The sequence below is a fragment of the Gobius niger genome (genome assembly GCF_951799975.1).
Source record: "Gobius niger genome assembly, chromosome: 12".
Classification (NCBI taxonomy): domain Eukaryota; kingdom Metazoa; phylum Chordata; class Actinopteri; order Gobiiformes; family Gobiidae; genus Gobius; species Gobius niger.
In genome coordinates, this window is record NC_136863.1 from 19828287 (window position 1) to 19851100 (window position 22814).

The 22814-nt window shown below is 42.5% G+C and overlaps 2 protein-coding genes across 2 annotated transcripts in view; both read right to left on the reverse strand.

The window, feature by feature from the left end:
• syt7a (synaptotagmin VIIa) overlaps positions 1-10704 on the reverse strand; it is a 92185-nt gene extending 81481 nt beyond the window's left edge. Inside the window, exon 1 of the mRNA XM_079568480.1 lies at positions 10442-10704. Within this exon, the coding sequence (XP_079424606.1) occupies positions 10442-10475 (34 nt within the window). The 5' untranslated portion in view covers positions 10476-10704. The remainder of the gene's footprint in view (positions 1-10441) is intronic.
• Positions 10705-15080: 4376 nt separating this feature from the next.
• slc25a22a (solute carrier family 25 member 22a) lies at positions 15081-22692 on the reverse strand. The gene is made up of 10 exons (XM_079568538.1): positions 22567-22692; positions 22359-22484; positions 21903-21958; positions 21564-21654; positions 20547-20601; positions 19763-19823; positions 19299-19443; positions 19066-19220; positions 18920-18995; positions 15081-18838 (listed from the first exon to the last, which is right to left on the reverse strand). Exons 1-10 carry the CDS (start codon positions 22584-22586, stop codon positions 18685-18687), a joined length of 939 nt encoding a protein of 312 aa, XP_079424664.1. The 5' UTR covers positions 22587-22692; the 3' UTR covers positions 15081-18684.
• Between the last annotated feature and the right edge of the window lie 122 nt (positions 22693-22814).

Here is a 22814-nt window from a genome sequence, read left to right on the forward strand (position 1 = left end):
CACACACAAAGATCAGACAGGTGCGCATCAACTCGTCTAAGCTCAGGTAAGAACATATCTCAGCGTGGAAAAATGGTGGCCTGTTCCTTTAATACTTTTTGGCAACATGGAGCAGAGAAAATATGTGCATTTGAGGGTTTGTGCGACAGTGAATGTGTAATAATGATTAGAGAAGTGTGCCAACTGTTTAAACAAGACAAGAAAACAAAGCTGAGATAGTTGAGTTAGCATAACAGGTCTCCTCTAAGTCATAGGCCACGACTATACGGAGTACACAAGCCAATTACAAGCTATTTTCATCTCCATCATCCCCCATGAATCCCACTGCCTCCTCCGGACCAATAGTCTGTCATCGGCTCCTCGGTTTTCAGTCTATGAGCCTGCCCATCTCCTGCACAGCCACATCCAGCCGCACAGACAGGCGCTCACTACATGGGCCTCTCCTCTGAGTGACCTTGGCTGGCTAACACTCCCGGGCTTTTTCCTCAGCTCCTGTCTCTCCCTCTCCCTCCCGCTCAGCTCCATCTTTTCACTCTATGGGCTGCCTCCTCTACCTCTCACTCTCCAGTCTCTGCTCTGGCCCAGCTGGCTGATGTAAACCGAAGTGCACTATCTCTCTGCATAAGACACACCGGAGTATAAGGGACAAAGCATGGCGGGAACTGGGGGAAGTGCAAGCCCTCATCCTCCTCCTCCCTCCTCCATGAGCATCCAGTCAGCTGAGAGGGAAAAAATAACTTCAGTGCCGAGGAGTCTAAAACAACTGACCGACATTTCTGTGTATGACAGCAGAAAGACAGAATGGGTTGCCTCCCAGCAGCAACAAGACGTTATCAAATCAGCGTGTTATTGCTTTCAATGGGAAGGAGCGCGGAGATCTCGGGTTGAATTCCTGGACTGCGTGCTCGACAACCAAACAAGACACCTCGAGAGTGTCCAAGCACCAATTGGAAGGTTGGCAGTTCAAACCCAGCTTTAGAAAGTGCACACCGCCATTATGTCCCTGGGGCAAGACACTTCTGACCTCAGGTTCTGAACCTTCTGAACAGGTTTGAGTGCATGATTGTTGGTCAGTGAATGAAAATGACCCGTTCAATCAGTATGGTGAGTTTACATCAATTAGTTCCATACTCGGAAAATTAGAATATCATTCAAAAGTTCAAAATATTCTAATTTTATTTGATTTTTAAAGCAGAACTAAGTAACTTGTTTACCTTAATAAAGCCTTTCCGTAGTCCATGTGATGATTGAGGGGTCTTTTTCATCTACCCCCGGTGTCTCTGGCCAGAAAACCACGCTTGCAGCTTTCCCTGCTCCGACCCGGAGACTCAATACACACTAATGGAATCATGAAGATGAAGCTAACAGGGAAAAGGGGCAAAGCTAACTGTGGGCTAGCACCACTTAAACAGTATTTACAGCTAAGTTTGAGTGAAAAAAAATATCTCCATTGTGTAATTGGAAGTACAATATCCCTCTCTGCCTTTGTCTTTTCTATCAGCGTATATTTACTCTTAAGGACAATTAATGAGTAAAATAACGCAATATGCTACGACACCTGCAGTGGCGCTTATGGCCTCTAGGGGCATGAGTTACTTTGTCTGCTTTAATTTGGGGGTTTTACAAGCTGAGCCAAAATAATAAATTTATAACAAATAAAGGCTATCCTGTACATGTCTCATTTTGCATGTAATGAGTCATCATATATTAGTTTCACAGTTTAAGTTGAATAACAGAAATAATCAATGCACTACAATATTCTAATTTTCCAAGTTTCACCTGTATGTTCATGAACATGTGTTGTCCAGGTAAAATGAACAAATATTAATAAAGCTTGTTGTCAAAGGATGTTTGATATACTTTATGGTGGCATTTAAGATGTTTTGTTTGACTCCATATTTACAGGCTCATTGCTTAGAAACTTGCCACAGTGCTGCCACATCATTAGTTACACCCCATCAGTGCTTCAATCTCCCAAATGGATAAACCTGAGCTTAAAAGGCGGGTTTTATGAGGTTTTGAACTTTAGTGAATTCTCAATTCTGCAGTCAATCCCTATTGCTATTATACTTGTGAAAATGTTACATAAAAGTATCGACAACAAAACGACAAATGACTTTGCAAAAGTTTTGTAAAAAAAATAACCTTCCATTATGAGTCACATTTCAGCTTTGCCCGGCCATTGTCTTACAGAAAAACTTTTTAAACAGTTCACCTTATCGACAGACAGCAGCAGCTTCTGTTAGATCCTCCTCTGAGCTCCCCTGAAGGTTTCCTTATACAGCCTTTGTACATACCGCCAACTCTGCCTCCTAAAGCCACCATTTTGCCGTTGACTTTTCAAACGGCATCAGTAAATAAACAGAATTTCTTTATTTGTGCCTGTTTTGGAGACAATCAGGCCGTGATTAAAGTTTTGTTCTGATGAGAGCTGCTGTCTTCCTGTGGCATCACGCAGGAGCTGACTCTGAGCAGAACAGTAAAACAGCAGGTTGGATTCTTGCAGGTGCTCTCACAAAAGACTATAATTGCCTCCTTTCCGCAGCGCTGTCGCCCGTTCCCGTGATGCCACTGAGCCCCGAAACAGACCCCATTGGCTTGGCTTCCTCCTGTATAAATGCACTGGGGGCTTTTAAAACCGTTTGACTGCGCGTTGGAGGCTAAATAAGATTAATCCGGCGATGGAGCGATTTATTAAATGTCAAACAGGCTGATTAGGCGTTCCCTACAATTACGCCGTTTGTGTGACACTTTGTGCAGCTTTTACTGATGCAAAGGTCGCTGAGAGATGGGGCTCAAAATCAGATGCTTATGAGCCGCTCAATGTGTGTAATTCAGGCTGCACTGCAAAATGTGACATTTGAATCTGATATCAATAAAGCAACAACATGGGGAAAAAAACAAAAGGCTTCACGCTTGGTATGAAGTTAAGATTATAAAGGCCTTTGTCAGAAACTAGAGAGGTATTTCTTTTACTTTTGCTCTGGAGATGATTGGTGATAAACTCTTGCTTCCGGTAGTTCCTTCTGCAGATCTTACAGACTTGTATTATTAAAGGCCTATTGTGCAGAGTGCTCTGGTTTCAATAGAGCACTCACAAAAACACTTCCAAAACAAACCCAGCTTGGTCAATTACTTTGATAATTACCGTTGTTTCAAAGACTCCATTAAAAACATCTTCATAATGTTATTGTTTTAATATTTCACTCAAGAGTGCCTCCATAATTGCTTTGTTTTCCATCATTATAATTGTCATTTGTTGCTGTATCTATGAGTGACTGATAACTTAGACCAATCTCGGCTCACGATTATGTCGTTATACCACATTCTGAACGCATTAGCTCTTTCAATTCACCTGTTCACATCCTCAACATCTTGTATGAAACAGAATACATTCACAAGGAGAAGTCAGTGTCTTCTTCTTCTTGTCCCAAGCCTGAATAATCACTATACTTTGGGTTTGACAAGTGTTTTAGCTTCAAGTGCCACCGCAACAAGAATGGTCTTTTCATTCTGTCCAAAGTAAAAAACAACAACATATCCATGCCACGCCTTTCTTATCCTCTAACCCGAGCATCCTAAAACTGACACGGAACATCCAGTCATATGACTTACAAAGTGGCATTAGTAAAGTGGCCATGAACAAACTGGACAATGCAGGACAGATAAAACAAAGAGTTTGGACATCGGCTTGTGCTGGCACCATTTTCAATACACAGCCCAAATGTGCCGTGTTCACTGCTTCACATTTCTCCAGTGGTTAAAAAAGACTTTGATCCGCACAGAGGTACAGTCGTAGGCCGTCCAGGTAGTGTATCGGGAACTGTCAAACCCACGGCGTAATGAAGGTCTTTTCATTCACAAGGCAATTTTGTCTGCAGTGAATTACAGCCTTATCGTGAAGCGGCGGCTGCAGGCTCCAATCACAACACGGCAGATGTGTTTAAGGGCAACATATTGGGTTCGCCTTTAAAATTATAGGCTCACAACTTTGTAATCCGTGCCTAAAATGAGACGGAGAACTGCAGAAAGCCCAGCGTGTCCCTTCATTGTGACATGCGCACCACAAATATCAGGCTTATGTGTTCCACAACGTTTTGGTAAGCAGCTAATGATCTGTTAACAGCAGGCTGGACTTGAACTGTTCTCGTAGGTAGGCCTGTCACGACAACAAATTTGGAGCTCGACATATTGAGGCAGGAAAGAATCGCGAAACGATATTATTGACTTTAACGATGCTAGACACTCAACTCTCATGCACAAAAATGACAGTAAACCTTTGTTCTAAAAGTGCATTATCATATCCTAAAATACCACACAAGATGCCATAAACATGAAATATAATATAACTCAATTTGCTTCATCTAGATTTCAAAATGTGAACATATTCATTCAACAATAAGTCGATAAGGGTTATTCCAGGCTACTGTGTATTCTTTGCCTTTCATTTTTGATTGTAAATGTAATGCAAACAAAATGATCAAACTTATTTTGCTAATTTGCTAATCGATCATTGTGATTTTTTTTAAATGTATTATTCCAGTTTACAAGCTTGTAGATCAGTGTGTGAGCCTTTGTTTATATTTTAAAAACATCAGACGTTTTCCCCTGCGCCTTCATTATATAGCAGTTGCCTTCACCTTTATGTAACAAAACTGTTGCACGAACTTTGTAAGTGTCAAACTTATCTTCCCAAAGCTACAAACTGCAGTGCTGCTCAGATAGCGGGTTCCCATGCCAGGCCTAAATCAGTGAGATTGGTGGCTGTGGGAGAGACTTGGATTGCAGCCCACCGGAGCCCAAAGCTTAAATCTACAGCGAGCTCAGCACCGCCATTATACATCATTTTCAAGGATGGATAGTGTTGCGAGTCTGGTGGCAAACAGGTCCATATATCATGTACATTTAGGCCACTTTGAGCACCTCTGAGTGGGGGTGGACTAAGCACCACATCAGCAGAGGGGCGTCAAAGTGTCATTGTAAAAGATGTAAGATAATCTCTCAAAAGTAAAGTATAAACTGCCTGAGATACGATTCAGAACAGTAGGTCTGAACCACCAGAGTAATATAGAAGACCATAGAGATATATCATGCCTTTTCTCTGATTTATCCTCCCTGTGGGTATTGCTGATCCCAATAATGTCAATAGCCTTGCCATACAAACAGATCTAGCCGCTGTAGCTGTGAGTGCGTAACCTGTCCAGGGCTGGCAGTGCATCAGTGGGAATGCCCTGAAAGAACATAAAGTTGTCGTCACTTGTGGAGACCGGACTGATTACATGAATAATGCATGAGCCGAGTGGACCACAGGCTTCCTCTCAGATGGTCCAAGCCAACCTGCACCTGAATACTCGATCAATGAGGGCGCCAGCCAACAAATCTCTCACGACAATTTATTAAAACACTAGTCAATAGACAGGGCAGCTCTCCATTTACTGACCCCAGAAGAGCGAGACACGCACTGTGAATTTTATATGAGAAAAGAGGAAATGCAAAGGGAAGTTAACGCACCGATTTTTGTAGCAAAGGTTTTCATAAATATTAAATCTGGATGTTTGCGCTGTCCACTATACAGTATGTTTGCACGCGCTCCCAGTCCAGCAGGAGTTTTTCATGGTAGAGAAGGTTTGCTCAGGACGTCATGTGGTAGTGCAGTGGACGCTTCATCTTGTCAAACACTGAAATGACTGGGCTGGCTCATTTATGTAGCTTTAATAATAATATTAATAATGCATTAGTCTTATATAGCGCTTTTCCAGACGCTTTACAATTTCGTGCATTATTAATTCACTCCATCCTCAGGCAAGCTACTATTTCAGCCACAGCTGCCCTGGGGTAGACAGACGGAAGCGAGTAGTACTTTAAATTGAATGCTGCAAAAAATATGCCAAGCGGAGAACTGTCCAAATGCTTCCCTCTCGTCTCGAACTTTATTGTCTCCCAGTTTCTTGAGTCGGAGAACAGACTTCTATTTGCGCGCGAGGTGACAACGGCTCACGTCTGGCACATTTCCTCACTCGCTGCTGCCGTTGGGAAAAGAGGAGATGGAAACATGAGTTGCAAGGCACAACTATTAATTATAAGTCATTAGAACACAAGGAAACAGCACGGAGCCAATCAGCCGCCCTAACTCAGCCACTAATTGTGTCCCCATGACATGGATGTAAAGCAGATCGAGCGCGGAGCAACACGGATGACTCCTGATTCATTATTTACTGCTTTTCAGAAAGGTATGTTATGACATCTCTCCATAGCTGTGTGCAAATGTGGCGCTCTGTCGGGCCTCTTCCTGCTATAATGGTTCCGATAAACAGTTGCACTTGATTAACAAACGATTTATAATTAGTTGCCAAATGAGCCAGTATTTTTTGGATAATTAAAGACAAAAAAAAAAACTTTAATCAAACAATGGTGCACTCGATAAGGCTTATTTGACACTGCTGGAGTTTTCATTACATAAACAGTAGTAGCATTGGGTTAGGGTGGGAACAGCATGGCAGTTATGGTGATGACATGGAAAGAGGGCGCATGATTAGTAATCAAAAATTGGAAACATGGCGAGTTGTTTCTTGAAAATTATATGAGAAGGCAAAAAAACATAAACTCCCATATTCCCTTTCCTTCCTAGCCATAATGACTCGGGATGATTATTGCCCTGATGTAGCCTGTCTGCATTTATTTGTTTGTATTGCATTGTGTTTTATCAGGTCTAGTTTTGAAATGCAGCTGACAGAGAGGATATGAGCATTATGTGCCGAACCAGAGACAGATTGCACCAGCTCTGTTATATTGTCATTAATAAATGATTCTGATTTCCATCCAATGAATATGTTATTACTGGGCTGTTAAGTTAAGCCAACCAGGGAAAAAATACATTTGGAAAACAACAACAAGATGAGTTTTCACATTACCTAATTCTACCAGACATCTCTTTGCCGTGATGTGTGTTTAAAGATGATGGAAAGGGAAAATGTAGTTGTTTTATTGTCAAAGCAACGTGTCACATAAGAAAGCCCCCCCAAAAAATCAATGAACCTAGTCAAGTGGGGTAAGTTACTGAGCATCTACCCGGAACACTGATCCAGTCTCAGTGTCATGGCTTCGACAATTTACTGAATGAGTCTCCCTGGTTTCCATGCCCTTTCACCCTGTCGAATAAAGTCTTCGAGCCAAAGATCCTACAAAAATCTCCCGTTATCTTAAACCTTTCCTTTCTGTTGCCGGTGCTTCCCTTCCTCCCTCTGTTGACATAATTCAGGTGTTCTCATGACAGTGGCCAGCAGTTTCTGGAGTGCCGTCCGCATCACGTATGACCAGCCTGTCTGCCCCGGCGCTGCTCTAATCCCCTGAGATCATAATCAATATGTCCCCGGTAGCCCCTTCTATCTCCCTCCCTCTCTCTCTCTCGCTCTCTCCTGGACACTCCACCTTGAGACGCTGTGTGAATTTAAAGGCCACACAGTGCACGCCATAAGGAAACACCTGTCAGAATAGAACACCCGCTTCCAAAATCAATTAACACCTTGTCACTCGACGTATAGGGAACAGCTCATGCAAAAAACCTAGAGCTACATTTTCACCCTGTTGTCATCGAGTCCGGCATATATTATCTGTCCTGGGTGACCATTTGTTACAGAGCTCAAATCCTTTTCATATTCCTGCCTCCATGACCTTCATCATAGCGCTCGCAGCAACACAAAAGTCGGAAAAATGCTCCCACAGACAATAACAAAGGCGTGGAAAGTCACTGTGCATCAGTGTCACCATAAAGTGTGGTGTGTTGTTCAAACATCAGAGGTAAAAGCGCTGGGCAATTAGTCAGCCACTCATCCACGACCATCCAATCCGCTGGGAATCAGCTACACAGCCAACAAAGTCAATGAGCGAGTACTTACTGGAGTGTATATGGTCTAAATATCACGTAGTAGTAAATCACACGGTAAATCGGTTGTGCTACTTTGGGTGCAGATGAAATGACATTCGATTATCACATAAATAATAGCTTATATATAAAGATAGGAGAAAGGGAGTGTTCGTAGTATAGGGCTGAAACAACTAATCGATTAATCGACAACTAATCGATTATTGAAATAGTTGTCAACTATTTTAGTAATTGATTAATCGTTTTCTAGTAAACACAGACTTAAAAAGAGCAAAAATTACATGAACATTTTTTATTTTTGATGGAAACCTACTTTGTTTTTCAAGTTAGGGTCTGTAGAGTTTTGAACATTGAAAATTTCATAGATATCTGTCTGTGACTCATCCAATTAATAAAGCAGAACTGGCCCTACAAAAACACTTTACAACACAGTTTAAGTTTACTCCATCAACATGTCCTCAAGAGATGCCACTTTAGCTTTATGTGATTAAAAATAAATGAAAAAATACAATTTTCATACACCATTCACAGCCAAGAGATTAAACGATTAATCGTAAAAATAATCGGTAGATTGATCGATTACCAAAATAATCGTTAGTTGCAGCCCTAGTTCGTAGGGCAATGGTCTAATGGGTAAATGGACTCAACTTATATAGCGCTTTCCTACCTTTATCAGGCCCAAAGTGCTTTCTCATTCATACAACAGTGTACGCAGACACTGGAGGCAACTAGGGTGAAGTGTCTTGATTCGAACCTGCAACCTTGCGATCATGAGCCGACCTGCTCTACCATCAAAAGGATCTAATTGACCACCCAAGAAGCAGTGAAGTGGTTATTTTTGATAGGATTTTTGATAGGAAGGGCATCCAGCTCAAATCACTGCTGCGGTGGCGACAAAGGGAGCAGTGGCATGTCCATGTTCAGAGCTAAAGCTATTTTTAAAAATGGACTAAAAGTGTTGAAATGTAAGTGTTTTGAAGAAGTTTTCTGTCGATGTCGCCTTTGTCTGATTCCGCAGACGCCTTGGACAAACTATAATGCATGAATGAGACATAAAGTGCCAAGTACTAATTCAGCACATACATCATTTGTTAAGTTTTCAAAAGAGCTAACACTCGATGGACTTCTCATTGGCCCCTCTTCTTCATGGGCCAGTGTACACACGCACACACTGCACAGTCGGCCCTCTCCATTGTCCACCTCCAGGGGCTCGAATCATTCATCCAAAACAATGCATACTGGCCAATGGCAAAACACTGTCAGACATTTCAGGCTAGATTTATCATCCCGTCTAACCCCACAAGAACAACTGTTTCCACACACAGATTTGTGGGTAAAGCCCTGGACTGTGCTTTGATAAGATCTCCAATGGTTCAAAAATAACAGAATAGCTACCACGTTGGAAGACAAGCTCCAGGCGTACCATATTCATTACATTCCAGTAAAGATTAAGGCTATTTCTTAGGTATCATAAGTCTTTTTATTTGGAGGTCAACAGTGTCCCTTTATAGACTACAGCCTGGGAGTCCCCTGAGACGAATGAATGATCTGAACTCAATGACTTACACAAAAGAACAGTTTTTTCCAAAATCAAATCAATAGCAAGAAATCGATTCTGTTTGATTGGGGGCGTGTTGGGCACCACCCTGGCTACTATCATCCCCACCACCACCACCACCACCACCACCACCACAGTGCAGTGTCATGTTATTGTTCTTGTGTGGTGAGCTCATATTATCACTGGGAAATGAACAAATCTAGCTCCTCCCACACAGCCTTTTCGCTCTTTTGTGCCCCCTCTCCCCCCCACCACCCTCCCACGTCCTCCTTCGCGTGTCTTCCCTAGAGCTCGGTACGGCAGCGGCAGCAGCAGCAGCAGCAGGTGTTATTCGCCCAGAACCTCGAGATTTTTTGGTGCGTAATTAGCGTTAGCTCCGCGCCCCAGAGTCTTATTTGCGTCTCGTACAGCAGCGACAGGGGACACAGTGCGCTTCTGCGCGAGGCGAGGACGAGCTGGAATCACGTCCCAAAACACGTGGAAGATGCAACTTAAATACGCCTTCTTCTTCTTCTTCTCCTTCCTCGGCGCCCCCTTTGCTCAGTGCATATGTCTGCTGTGCCAGTGTCTCCAAAAACAGCGCGAGTGTAGTTATTGCACTGAAAGGCGGGTTTCCGAACAGCTACAGGCTTTGACCTTGCCTTATAATGCCCTTAAGTATGCACGCTTAGAAGAAAAAAAATACCCCCTTACAAAAGTCTCCACCAAATGCAAATGACAGGATAGTAAAACAACGGAGCTCGTGCGCGTCCTCCTAACTAGCAATTAACTGCAACGGTATTACATAATGACAGCCCACACTTTTTCACCAACACCACAGGTCCGCGCGTGCATGGACGTGTGGCAGAGGGGAGGAGATGGTCCTATATAAAACATTAAAAAAAAAAACAAGCAGGTGTGACCGGACCGCCCGTGTCACGAGGAAGAGAGAGGGGGGGTCACGCATGGAACACCTTCAAACTGCACTGGCACCCGTGACAGCGCCTCGTCCCGTGTCTTACCTTTGCTGTTGCCCTCTTCCCTGTTCAGATACATGGCTGTGAGTTGACTCCAGAGACGGCGACGGCGTGAATGTCTGCAGTTTCTCCTGCCCTACTCCGCGCGTATAGTATAGTAGGTGTTTGTTGTTGTGTGTGCGTGTGGCGCTCCTCGGCTGCCTCTCCTCTCTCCTCCGAGCGTACAGCGGGATAGGTAGGCGAGCCACTATGCCACTTGCGCGCGCGCTCCCCTCCCTCGCTCTCTCCTCTACCCTCTCCGCGCGGCTCCTCTCTCTTTCTCTGAGTATAACCAGAGCGCCTCAGAGGGCACCACGGGCACAAGTGACTTTCGCAGCTGTTATGGAGAAGTGGCGATTTACCACCTGCGCACGGTGCAGACTGAGATCCCAGTTGTGGCAGTGCATTGTGTCAACTGTGGAGCACTTTTTCTTTTTCTTTTTCTTTTTCCGAAGTCCACTGCTCATTAACAGAACATCCTACAAGAGTCAAATGACAGCTTAACCTTGACTTGAAGTAGCTCAGGCCTCGCTTCCTTTTTGTATTTTATGCCCCATGTTGGTTTATTAATGGTGTTATTGACCTTCACATTAACAGGGTAACTTTCAAATTTTGCTTCAGACTGGAAAAGAGGAACACATCTTCTCCTGCTTACCATCGTCTGCTTACCTCATTACCTGCTTTATTTGTCTTGTGAGATGCTAGAAGTACACATCCAATATATCATGTCGAATATGAGATCCTCAACCAAATGTGTAGTACATACTGTGAGCTGCTTTCACATGTGTAACAACGCACCTACCTGGACAGTTAGTTGCCATGTTAAAAGGCTACACTAGCACATAAGAGATTGTGTTTCCTCGGCAGGCTGGACTTTACAACATTTACCAAAATGTTTGCAGATTGTTTTCAACATGTTCAGATTGAAAGCGTGCACAGAAATGTGGGAAGTCTTTGGCATCAGATTACCAGAGCATCATAGACTTTTTTTTTCTTAATCTAACTTTGGCCTTTTTTTTCCTGTTCCAAAGTTGGCATATAAGACAATCACACGCTGCTTTTACGATCGGGTTTTTTAGCATATACTGCATGATTATAGAGGAGATTTTCGAATGCAGCTTTTCATGTAACAGCTGAGTTTCAGGGGCATGCCCAGTGTTTTTTTTTTTTTTCTGGGCTGGGCCTGATGTGGCACGAGGACCAGCCAAGTCTTTAAAGGAATTGGCCACCGTTTTTCCATACTGAGATATGTTCTTACCTGAGCTTAGCCGAGTTGATACATACCTGTCTGGTCTTTGTGCGTGCCCATGAAAGAGCGCGGTCGCTTCTAACTTCATCCTTGTTTGGAGCTAGAATAGAGGCCAAATGCTCAAAACATCGTTATAGGTTATAGGTTGGCGATTTGTCACACTGACGCCTAAAATACTGCCTCAGCCCCGCCCGGGGTGCTCAAACAGGTTCGAGGGGTGGCCTGTGCTTCTCGTGGCCGGCCACGCATCTAAATAAATTGCCACGTTTATACAGCACCCTTCTACCTGCTTTAAGCATTCAAAGCACTTTACATCAAGGAACCAGTCACCCATTCACACTCTCATTCACACAGTCTTCGCTGTACTGCACAGATGTCAAAGTGCTCCTAAAGTGTTATTACACCTACAATATAGTTCCCCCTTTTATCTAACAAGAAACTCGACATGTTTAATTTTGTGTAACGTGTAACTAGTCACGTAGCTTTATTTAAATAGTGGAAACGTTGAAGAGCTTGGTCGCTTCTAGCTTCACCCAAGTTTGGCCCCACATAGGAGAGGAGGAGAGGCTAAATGCTTGTCTTTTTGCGTGACTGAGCGCACAAAGACCAAACAGGTACGCATCAACTCGTCTAAGCACAGGTAAGGATACATCTCAGCATGGAAAAACGTGGCCCATACATTTACTTATATTAGTACACACCAGGCAGTAAGCTCAAAGCCTTAGCTTCACGTGGAACACCAATGGTTCTCAACCTTTTTTCCTTGAGGCCCCCCCTGCACGAGCCGTGGTCAGGCCAAACTATATGCTTGCTATGTAAATCTTAAGATGTAATTCTGTCTAAAAACTGAATAAATACAGACTTATCTGCTCATGCCAAGCTCTTAATCAAACAGTAATTTAGATTTTTCATATATTCTGACATTGAGTGGGAGGCTGGCCGACTGTCAGCATGCAGATTCTGTCTTGTGACTTCTGACAGTGACTTTTTCTACATTGTGCCAACTTGTCTTTACTGTTCATGCATATCATTGCAACATGTCTAATGTCCCAGTTTTGAAGTCCTTTTATGGCTTTATTGGATAGACACTTTTTTTGTTATTTAAGTGCTATTAAATGTAGAAACTGCTTCATGGGAAGTGGCATGAGGAAAAAAAATTTCCTTAAGATGAGGCTTCTATTACTCGATCATCCTGCACATGTATATTTTACTTGCAAAAATCAATGATGCACTCTGAGTGGGACATTATTCGAGGCCCACCTGTAAACATGCATCTAAAACACTACATTTTCAATATGCCCTTGTCATTCATGCACACTGTCTATGTACTTTACAAAGGCCAGTCAGATTGCATTGAGTTAGTTGAGCACGCTATTAGGCAAAGGCCAGAGATGAAAAGCTCTTAGGGTGTAATTGGGTGTAACCTCAAGCAGGTTTTTGATGCTGTGATGTGGCTGCTATGCAAATATGCTCCAAATTACATGCGGAAAGAAGATGTTGATTATTTTAGCACCACTCGGTATTCAGGCTGTCTCTCAGTGAACGCGGGCAGAGTCCCTGCAAGTGGAGAAAGGAACAATTTGTCCATGACCTTGACTTAGTCCTAGACACAGTCGGTAGAAAAGCAATTTAAAACAATTTCTTCAATTATTTGACTTCTTGTTGGACGGAAATTGGGATTTATGTTCAAAGTTTTCCAGGTCGACTCAGACACGAATGCTGTAAAATTAATGGGGTGAGGAGTGAGAGGGCAACTGTTTTTCATTTGCAAAACATAAGTGATCATCTCTATGGGGCCATTTCGAGGATAGTTCCAAATGGAACAACAGCACAAAACATACAAATAACATAGCTGGAAATGTTTTACTGCCAAGAAACCTTTGACCTTTTGGAATTGCGGTGCCCCTCTCCCCTCTGCCATGTATTACCAGACTTCATAATGATCCCAGTGGCACTCACAGCACTCCGTCATAATCAATATGTCGGCTCACCTCGCGAATTCTGCAAAATAGACAGCAAATATTCTATTCAATTACGTGCGGTGCTAATATCTCAGATCACAGTTCAATGGGATGGGTGTAGAGCTGCACTGTAGATGCAAATGCTCTGTGCATTTCTGAAATCAACTAACCGCCTGCCTGCATTTTATCAATAGAGCCGAGAAGGTCATTTGCTCAAAGCATCCTGCAGTAATTTCCATCTGATTATATTTTGTTTTGCTCTCCACTCGGTGCAATTTCTTTCACTCTTCAGAATCTCTGGTCATTTGTTAGAAGAATTCTCCAAAGACTAATTTACCAGGCGTCTATTCCCAGATTTGCCCCTCCTGCGCTCTCAGCATCCTTGTGCCTGTCACTGATGCATCAGTCTCCAATGGTATCTATAAATACCCCCTCTCTCCCCTTCAAAAACCTGATTCACATTGATTTAGTGACCTACATACACATGAGCAGCACTCCCCTTATCCTCCTTCTGTCGATGGTCCTTATAGCCTCCACCTCTTCATTTGTCCTGCCTCCATCATCTGCACATCTCACACTACCTCTCCACCTCCTGAGCCCCCTGCTAAAAAGTACTGAGGCTAAGAATAGTTCCTGGTGAAGCTCAAGTCGTAGCACATGAAAAATCTGAAACACTGGTCCTCATTCCTGCAGTAAAAAGTCCTGTCATTGTGGTAAAGTGAGCTCTGGACGAAGCTGCTGTGGGTAAACAGTGGAGTAGAGTGTCTGACAGGAGCTTCTTGGAGACACAGAATGCAACGTGAAATGAGAAGCCAACTGAAATCCAATCTGAACACAAAGGCAGACGTATGGATCTCTGCTATATCTGTGAATGAGAGAACAGAGTTAGTACATGAGGGTGCCATGATGCAATTAAGCTGCAGGGACTGCAAAGCACCCAGATCCTATAAGACTAATGCTGAACTCATAACAAACAGCCACAGATTAATAATGAATAAATCTCTGTCACGACAGCATTTCTGCTGAAACATGCTGGACCCATCCAGGATTTATAGACCCCGAGCTCAGGGGCAAATCCACTTAGACACATTTACATATCCTTATCATGCAGGTATAAATAATGTGCTCTTCATGTGACAGCACAGTGTTGGAGTGTGTGTGTTGGAGGGGGCAGACGCTCACTGTGCGCACGTGAGAGCGGGATATACTCTTCAGCGGCTCAACAGTGCCACCTTGTGGCTGCTCAGCTCTACTGTCTGTGCCCTGAGGAGCTCGTCTTCATGTTTCTCACAACAAAAATCACCATTCACAGCACGTTAGGGATGAAAGGAGCCATGGCAGTTCTTTTGTACTTTGTCACAAGACTACTAGACCTTGAAAGCACAACTGCGATGTGTGTAACATTCGAGAAAAGAAAAACCACAGGAGACAGGACAAGGACAGTGAGTTTATTGAACAGCAAACTGACAGAATACACAATAGTTTCTCCATTGCATTGTAAACAATGTTATAGACAGCTGTGTCACCCACCACATATTGTCTCACAATGATATAGAAACTCCTCTGGTGGGGGCCTTTGTTTAAAGTGCTATAATGCACTGTTCCTCTTGGAGGAAGAGAACACAAGGCAGTAAGAAAATTTATTCCCAACAGGCCTGTTAGTTCCCAGATGCATTTTTCATGAAATGTATATCGACAGAAGCTGTTCAATGTGTTCATCTTAATGTGGTGTGTTTTTGTGTGTTTAGTGACTTATTGCATATCAGTGAGCTGGTTCTTCATATTTTCAGTGCGTGTAAGCACTATAATCCTTCACTTAAATGTAATAAACTTTTCACTATAATTATAATACATCTTATATCTAAGTTACATTCTTAGTATATCTGATTCATTTAGAGTAGGCAATATAAATGTGATTACTGCAGACAGACACCATCAATGACCTGTTGTCTCAGCCCTTTTCACAGAACCTTCTGAATGCCCTACTCACTCTGCTTTGAAATAAGTGCCACAGTCCAAACGCTGGGCTTTGTCACCGTTCCATTACACAGACGTTTACAGAACATATTGGGCTGAATGTGCCTCTTGTGCCTAAAACTCTTGTGCTTTCTTTGATTGTATAGTCTAAAGTCAGTCATTTGGTGTCTCTCTGCGATAGATGGAAAGGGAGAGAGAAAGAGCATTGCACTGACAATCAGAGAAAAATACAGCTGTGCACAGAAACTACACACCAACTACAACACAGACACGCGCACAGACAAAACCAAATACACCGAGTCTGCAGAAACAGCGACCAGAATACCTTTCACAGCACTTTTCAAGATTCAGCCAAATCACAGAACAATTTGAGAACAAATCAAATTCACAAAATCATTGCAAAAAATCCCACAAAAATAGGCATTATGATTACAATAACCGCATAAATGAGATGAACTGGCAATCACAAAGTCAAAAATACGCAAGGTACATGAGCTCACATGGGTAAATATAGGCAGGACTCAGCTGCGGTGCCAGTCAGTCAGTGTCTAGAAAGTTTGGTTGTCCCTCCTGACCTATGGCTTTCATCTTAAGACACACAGTAAAGCACTGAGATTTGCACAAGAGATTCCCCATATTGCAGCTACCTCATAAAAAAAAAGCACCATTTTGAAGGGACAGATGCTTAATGTATACTGCCTGTTGGTTTTGCTCGGGGTGGTGAGTAGAACCACAAGCCTACAAGAAGAATTTGCCCATTCAATCTCATGCTTCGTTTGGTCCTTTGATACAACCAACAAACTGACAGATGGATTGAGCGAACAGCTTTAAAGAAATGGCACCTCCAATCAACTTTTACTGTTAGTGTGTCTTCAAGCATACTTTCAAGCGGATACTCTGCATTGAAATTGGAATTGCGCGCATTTACTGTTGCTGACATGTCTATAACCCAACGTTATGGGCCGAGCTGGGGGGCATGAAGAGGTAGGTGTGCAAATTAGCCATCACATAATAAAAAAAAACAATAAAGTTCAAATAAAATACAACTTCCATAAAGCCTGCATATAAAGACGAGATGGACACTTTGACACAGGGAAAGAAAAAAACAACACATTGAAATATATTGTGCTATACGGCCTATCTAGAAATGAACATTGATAAATAGATCCCACTCCCACAAATGATAAAATAAAGGTTGCATTGGATATTATCTACAGTGCACCAACACAACGATAAAATGTGGGAGTGAGGGAGGAATGTGATTGGACAAAACACATCAAAGTCACCTTGATCTCCGACAATGGCAGGGCTTTAGTATTGTGATGCATAAACAAGATACGACGGGAAGCTAAACGCAAACAAGATCGCAGCACAAAAGACGTTTGGTCATTTCATAAAACGCTTCACATCACATTGGTTCAGTTTTTTTTTTTCCTCAATACAAACAAAAAAGGTATTTAGCTCTTTGGGTCCTGCCACTCAATTCAAGTTCTGGTACATGTGAGGAAATGAAAGTGAGTAAACAATAATGATACTGCAAGTGTAGGTAGGGTTTACTAGAACTGATGAATAGTCGGTCTCCTAACAATGATCAGACACAACATTATGACCACCTGCCGAATATCCAGGCCACTTATGAAAAAAAATGATTTTTGTTTTGGAATGAGGTACAGAAGCGGACCTACTATTAAAATTACTAAAGATTAAGTACCAATAAACAATACAAAACATTACAGTGAAGTTCATACATTGAAATAACTGACTCTAAGTAAGACCCATGAATACATTTCTTTCACTTCATCCTCTACTCAGCTGTAATTTTGGACAGACTCTATGACCGTCATGTTTTTTGCTCTATTCTCCTTTGTCTGGCCAATTTCCAACTACTAATACTTGAAGACTGAGGATAAAATTGCAATATACCCCCCGACTAGTTGTGCCATGTTAAAGAGATCAATATTGTTCCTCGCACCTGTGAGTGGTCACAATGTTGCGCCTGATCAGCGTTGCTTCACAATGTCTGCCTGTCTGCCACTACAGCCCCAGAGAGTTTGTCACCAAATATCTACCTTTACTTTGATCAAAGGTAAAATGGCAGTAGGTGCTTTCAACTACCCAACCCAAACCACAAAACTGACAGCGCTTTTGAACGTAAACTTTACTTTGGCCTTGATTCAATCGGTCACAACACAGCGGGACTTTGTCATCAAAGGATACACCCCTGCAGGGACATCGCAGAGGGCCCAAAGTTATATTATATTATTATTCTCAAAGTTTTTGAATCAGCCGATCTGTGGATGGATTTGAAATAGTCAATTGAAACACATGGAGCCTCTCGCAGGGAAGCAACAGTTAAACCATTGTGGTGGTGCTCAATGTCAGCAGGAACCTGATCTACTCAAAAAGCCCAGGCGTTTAAGCTCAATGGTTCAGTTCATTAGCTCTTACAGGAAAGGACGAGGCTTCAAAGGAAACATCTAAGAGGGAGTGCTGGCATCATAACAACACATTCCCATTACAGTGTCAAGTAAGACACATTTTGCTTTGTAAGACTTTAAGGTCAGGGGACTGAATAGATTTATAAATAATCTAATAAACTTTAACATTTAAATATATTATATTCCAGTATGGTTTGTACATTTATGATAATTACAATGAAAATCTAGGTCATATCTTTGCTCCTTGAGCCAAATGCTCATTGAGTTGAAAAAAGGTAAAGTGTGCAGTACTGCAGCAACCGAGGGCTACTGTGATAGTGACAATCATATTTAAAATCTTCATTGCACAAATCATATCCTTATAAAGCAAATTTCCATTAAAATTGATAATTGTGGCTTCATTTCCAGAGAGTTAGTGGTGCCTGCGTCCTGGAATGTCGTGTGCCACCACACAGGCAGCTTGGCAAACAAAACCTCGCTCCTAAAACATTTTCACATTCAACACAACAAAGTAAATGGACAAAATGGTGGCTCCACCCAAGTTCTTGTAGTAAACTGAGATGAAACCTTCTTGTGCAGCTGACCATAATGCATTATGAAAGGGAAGGCAGAAAGAGCTGCTTCTTATTTGTCCTTTTTGGGCAAGAAGCTGAGGATATATTCACCCACACCCAGGAAGTAGATGACCTGAGCAATGCCGAACAGCGGCGCAATGACCAGGGCTCGGCAGTACGCTCCCTTCAGGAAGGCTGTTGGACCCTCGTTACGCATAATCTTACTGAAAAACAAATAGATGATTCTTTAAAGTAAGCAGACAGACAGTGGTGCTTGTGCTGAGGTAAGGACATAATGAGGTCACCTGATGCAGTCCATCACTCCAGTGTAAGTGTCTTCTGTACTGCCACGGGTCAGCGACTGCAGACGAGTTTTTATCACTGAAACAAACAGGGCTCGGCTCAGTAAGGCAGGACATGGACACAACCTCTCAATGTTCACTGTGCTCACCATCAACAGGGTTCACAGCCACTGCAGCTGTACTCCCGGCGACACAGCCAGACAAAAACGACACGTAGAAAGGAGCGGGTCCCTCGACTCCTCTTTTGCCCAAGTTATTAAGGTTGGCGAAAAGTGGGAAATAGATGATGGAGAAGGGCACGTCTCTGAAAATAGCAAATCAAGAACAAAAATGAGACAATCTTGTTGATGCAAATAGTGCCATATTAACCTGTACCTCTTACCTTAGCAAAGTGGCCCCGAGGCCTTTGTACAGCCCAGCAATACCCTTTTCCTTTAGTAATTGTCTAGTGAGCTGCATGGCGGTTGGGGACTTGGCCTCCACTGTGCCTGCTGCCACTGTCTCTGGCATCAGCTTCCTCTGAGCAGCTATACAAAGCACAATATGTGTTATTAGTTAATGTTAGTTTTATTATTATTTTTTATATCTGAGACAAATTGATATTTCATGAAATCTAGTCCTACATTTTGTCAAAAAGTCAGAGCAATAAAATATTCTAAAGTTTGCAACAACATATATTTAACTGAACTGAGGTACAAGAGCAGAAATGCTGCGGTATGTGAACAATGGAACAAAGGAAGGAAACAATAACAGAGGTTTTGAAAGTGAACACACGAGGCCACTGTATTTCCATTTTAGAGCCACTTTGTTTTTAATGTGCACCATCTGCAGTTAATTTCCTCTTACCGATACGCCCAGCATCTTGGAGCTGAATTTTCAACATCTCCATAGGAGTTGTGACAATAACCTGCAAAGAAACATAGAGCAGTGAGTGGGCTAAACGGTGCTGTGTGTCTCGGTATCTGTTAGCTAAATGCCGACTATCATTTCCTTGTGTAATCCACACAGTAGTCACTGGTTAACTGGATTAGAGTTGAGACGGCCACAGTCTTAACTTAATCTAATCATGCTCCTTGGGCTTGAAGCCTTTAGCCTCATTGACAACAGGCCTTTCCCCTGACACATGCACATGGCTTAGCGCTTTCAGTGTCATATCTGATCACACACAACTACAAAACTACCAGAGCCGTGTGCCTTCTAAACAACAAACTTAGATGTGATCATCTTATGATATATTCCTTTCTGGTTATGAACAAGGGGGAAAAATACATTAGACGCTAAATTATAGGAGTTTGACTTGTTTTAAAATATATCAATATATTTGATAACCTTAGGTTCTCCAACTCACCTACACCAAATGCTAGGACACAAAATCTATGATATAATAAGCCTTAGTCTTATGCTATAGTAAGTTTATAAAATATAATCATTACTGACAGGAAGATTAGCCAGCACTCAATAACAAACTGATTGTGTTTTTTTCTTCTCACTTTAATTAAAATTAAATGCTAATGTGGTGGTTACATATTCTAGCTATAGGCAAAGACAAATGGCACATCTGCTGAGATTATTGGTGAGGAGCTCGTTCTGATGCGGAACTGGGGAAACTCTCCTCACTCTCCTCACTCACCTGGCATGTACCTGCCCCGCACCCTGCCAGCATCTCTTTGACCAGAGTGAGCTTTCTGCAAAAGAATCAGAACAAAAGTTCAGACAATAGCTGTGTAAAAGCAAGTCAAGTTTATTCGTACAGTCCACGGGGAAAATTGAGTTGTCGCCACCTGCACTGGAGATGCTAATCTTTGTCTTGCATATCAACATGTCAGCCACAAGGGCAGATTAATAATTCACAGGGCGTGCAGCTGAGCCAGACGAGTCAATCATTCATCAGTCTGTAGTGTGTAGCCATAGCGATGGAGGTGCATGGCCCAGAAGCCTTTGTGTTTACATGGAGACTATGGAGACAATGAGTACTCTTCTGAAATCCTACATGTGGATGGCAAATGTTTGATTTCCACAGGGTCAATTTACTTCCAGGGTTTTCCATGTAGCACATAAAAATGGTAATAAATTGTCACCTCCAAATTTCTGAGCCGCCAGTTGTTTTAGATCTAAGGTTTGTATGCTTCTGACCATAAGCGGCTTCGTCAGCAATGTATCAACTCTGGCAGCAGACTGAAACCTAACGCTGTTTGAGCAGAGAGGGTTTTACCGTTTTTATTTTTCAAAATAAGCTCCTCTCAACTTGTTAGTGGCCTTTACTGTTTCTGTGGTGTTGACGACATCCATGTTGGTATTTGCTCCTGTCACTGTTGTATTATGCAGCCTTTTAAGATTCCCTTTGCAGGAATCAATAGACCTTGCTTTTACTTTTGTTCTTGTAAGAATACATAATAGAAATAGCTGAGCATCAATCACGTTGGTCTCGATACTATGTTGATACTATGAAGCTACGGCATTTATTTAAACAATTAACTATATCTTACGGGGGATGACAGCAGAAGAATGAAGGATTAGCCAGAGCCTTGCACAAAATACAATTGGCGTGTGTGTCAGATTACATGTGTGCAGAGAGAGGAGTTGATTACGGTGTGTGAGCGAGGACTGGATGAATGTCACTCAGCCTGACAGCAGCACAAGGGCTTACCCATCTTTGGAGAGGTGATGCCTAAAGAAGTCGTTGGCAGCCAATTTAATGGCCTTCTCTGGCGTTACTAGAGTTAAGTTCACCGCGGCTCCTGGGGGAGTTTGTAAGAGCAGCAGTGAGAAAGGGAAGAAAGGAACAGAGAAGATAAAAATGAGCAGAAATCAATGAATGAAGCTGTCTGCAGAGAAAGGTTTTTCCAGATAATTGGCTTCAGTTGATGGACACAGATCACTGCACACAACGTTTGAAGCTCCTTACATTTAGACACCTAAACACAGTCGGTGTAACATCTCGTACGAATAATTCATAAATACATAAACAAAAAAGGGAATCACTGACCTCTGTACATCCCAAAGTACCCCTCTGACCGGATGGTCTTAATAAGGCAATCTGACCTGGGAAAGCATCAGAAAGAAGGCGTTGTTTTCCGGAAGTTTAATGTGAACATTCTAACTTTCTGCTGCTCTCTTCTGAGTAACCACAGCTAACCATCTGCTCCATCTAACCCTATCATCTGCATCCTTCACTCTTACTCCAATTAACTTAATGCCCTTCTTCACCGCAGCCATAAATCTTCTCTCTTCCTGTGCGCTTCAGCATCCTTCTCTAGTATTTTCAGCACTAACACGAGACGTGATAAATGATGACTTTCAAGAATTAGAATTAGCACAGAGGTCTATGTTATCGAAAGAAAGACTAACTATTAAGTCGTCCAAAAAGGGAGAAATGTAATGTCTCTGAGTACTAGAAAAGCAGGTTTAATGAAATGACAGCATTGATCTCATAGTGCCTTACATGCTGGTATAAAGGCGTAGTCCATTCTGCTGGTTTTGCAGCCGGGTCTTGGCCAAGTCAATGGGAAACACACAGGTCACACCAATCAGGCCAGCGATCCCCCCATTGATCAATTTGGCAGGCAAACTAAAATAAACAAAGAGAAGTGAAGTTAGTAAGACTTTGAACAAATGAATGCGGCTTTAACAGTGTTCCGTTGGATCATTACCTGATTTGCTTGTCAGCCATTTATCTCACGCCCAGACTACTCAGTACGGTAATCTGTATATTAGCCTTCAGCTTCTTCTGATCGTAACTACTTTCAGCGTGCACAGTTGTTGTCGCCAGCAGAATTGTCGACAGATCTGCAAAACAGAACGCTGAGGTTTAGGTTTGGAGATTTCACACATTTCAAACACCAACAGAAAGGTTGCACTGTAAAGAGTGAGGTGTGTATTGGCCCTTCTTCTGAGATTA

What these genes read in the sequence shown, in the direction of transcription:
- slc25a22a (XM_079568538.1), bottom strand. Translation starts at nt 22,586, where the DNA reads ATGGCTGACAAGCAAATCAG. An exon ending in ATGGCTGACAAGCAAATCAG is followed by an intron (nt 22,485 to 22,566) that starts GTAATGATCCAA and finishes TGTTTATTTTAG; the next exon opens with TTTGCCTGCCAAATTGATCA. An exon ending in CATCACCTCTCCAAAGATGG is followed by an intron (nt 20,602 to 21,563) that starts GTAAGCCCTTGT and finishes ATTCTTTTGCAG; the next exon opens with AAAGCTCACTCTGGTCAAAG.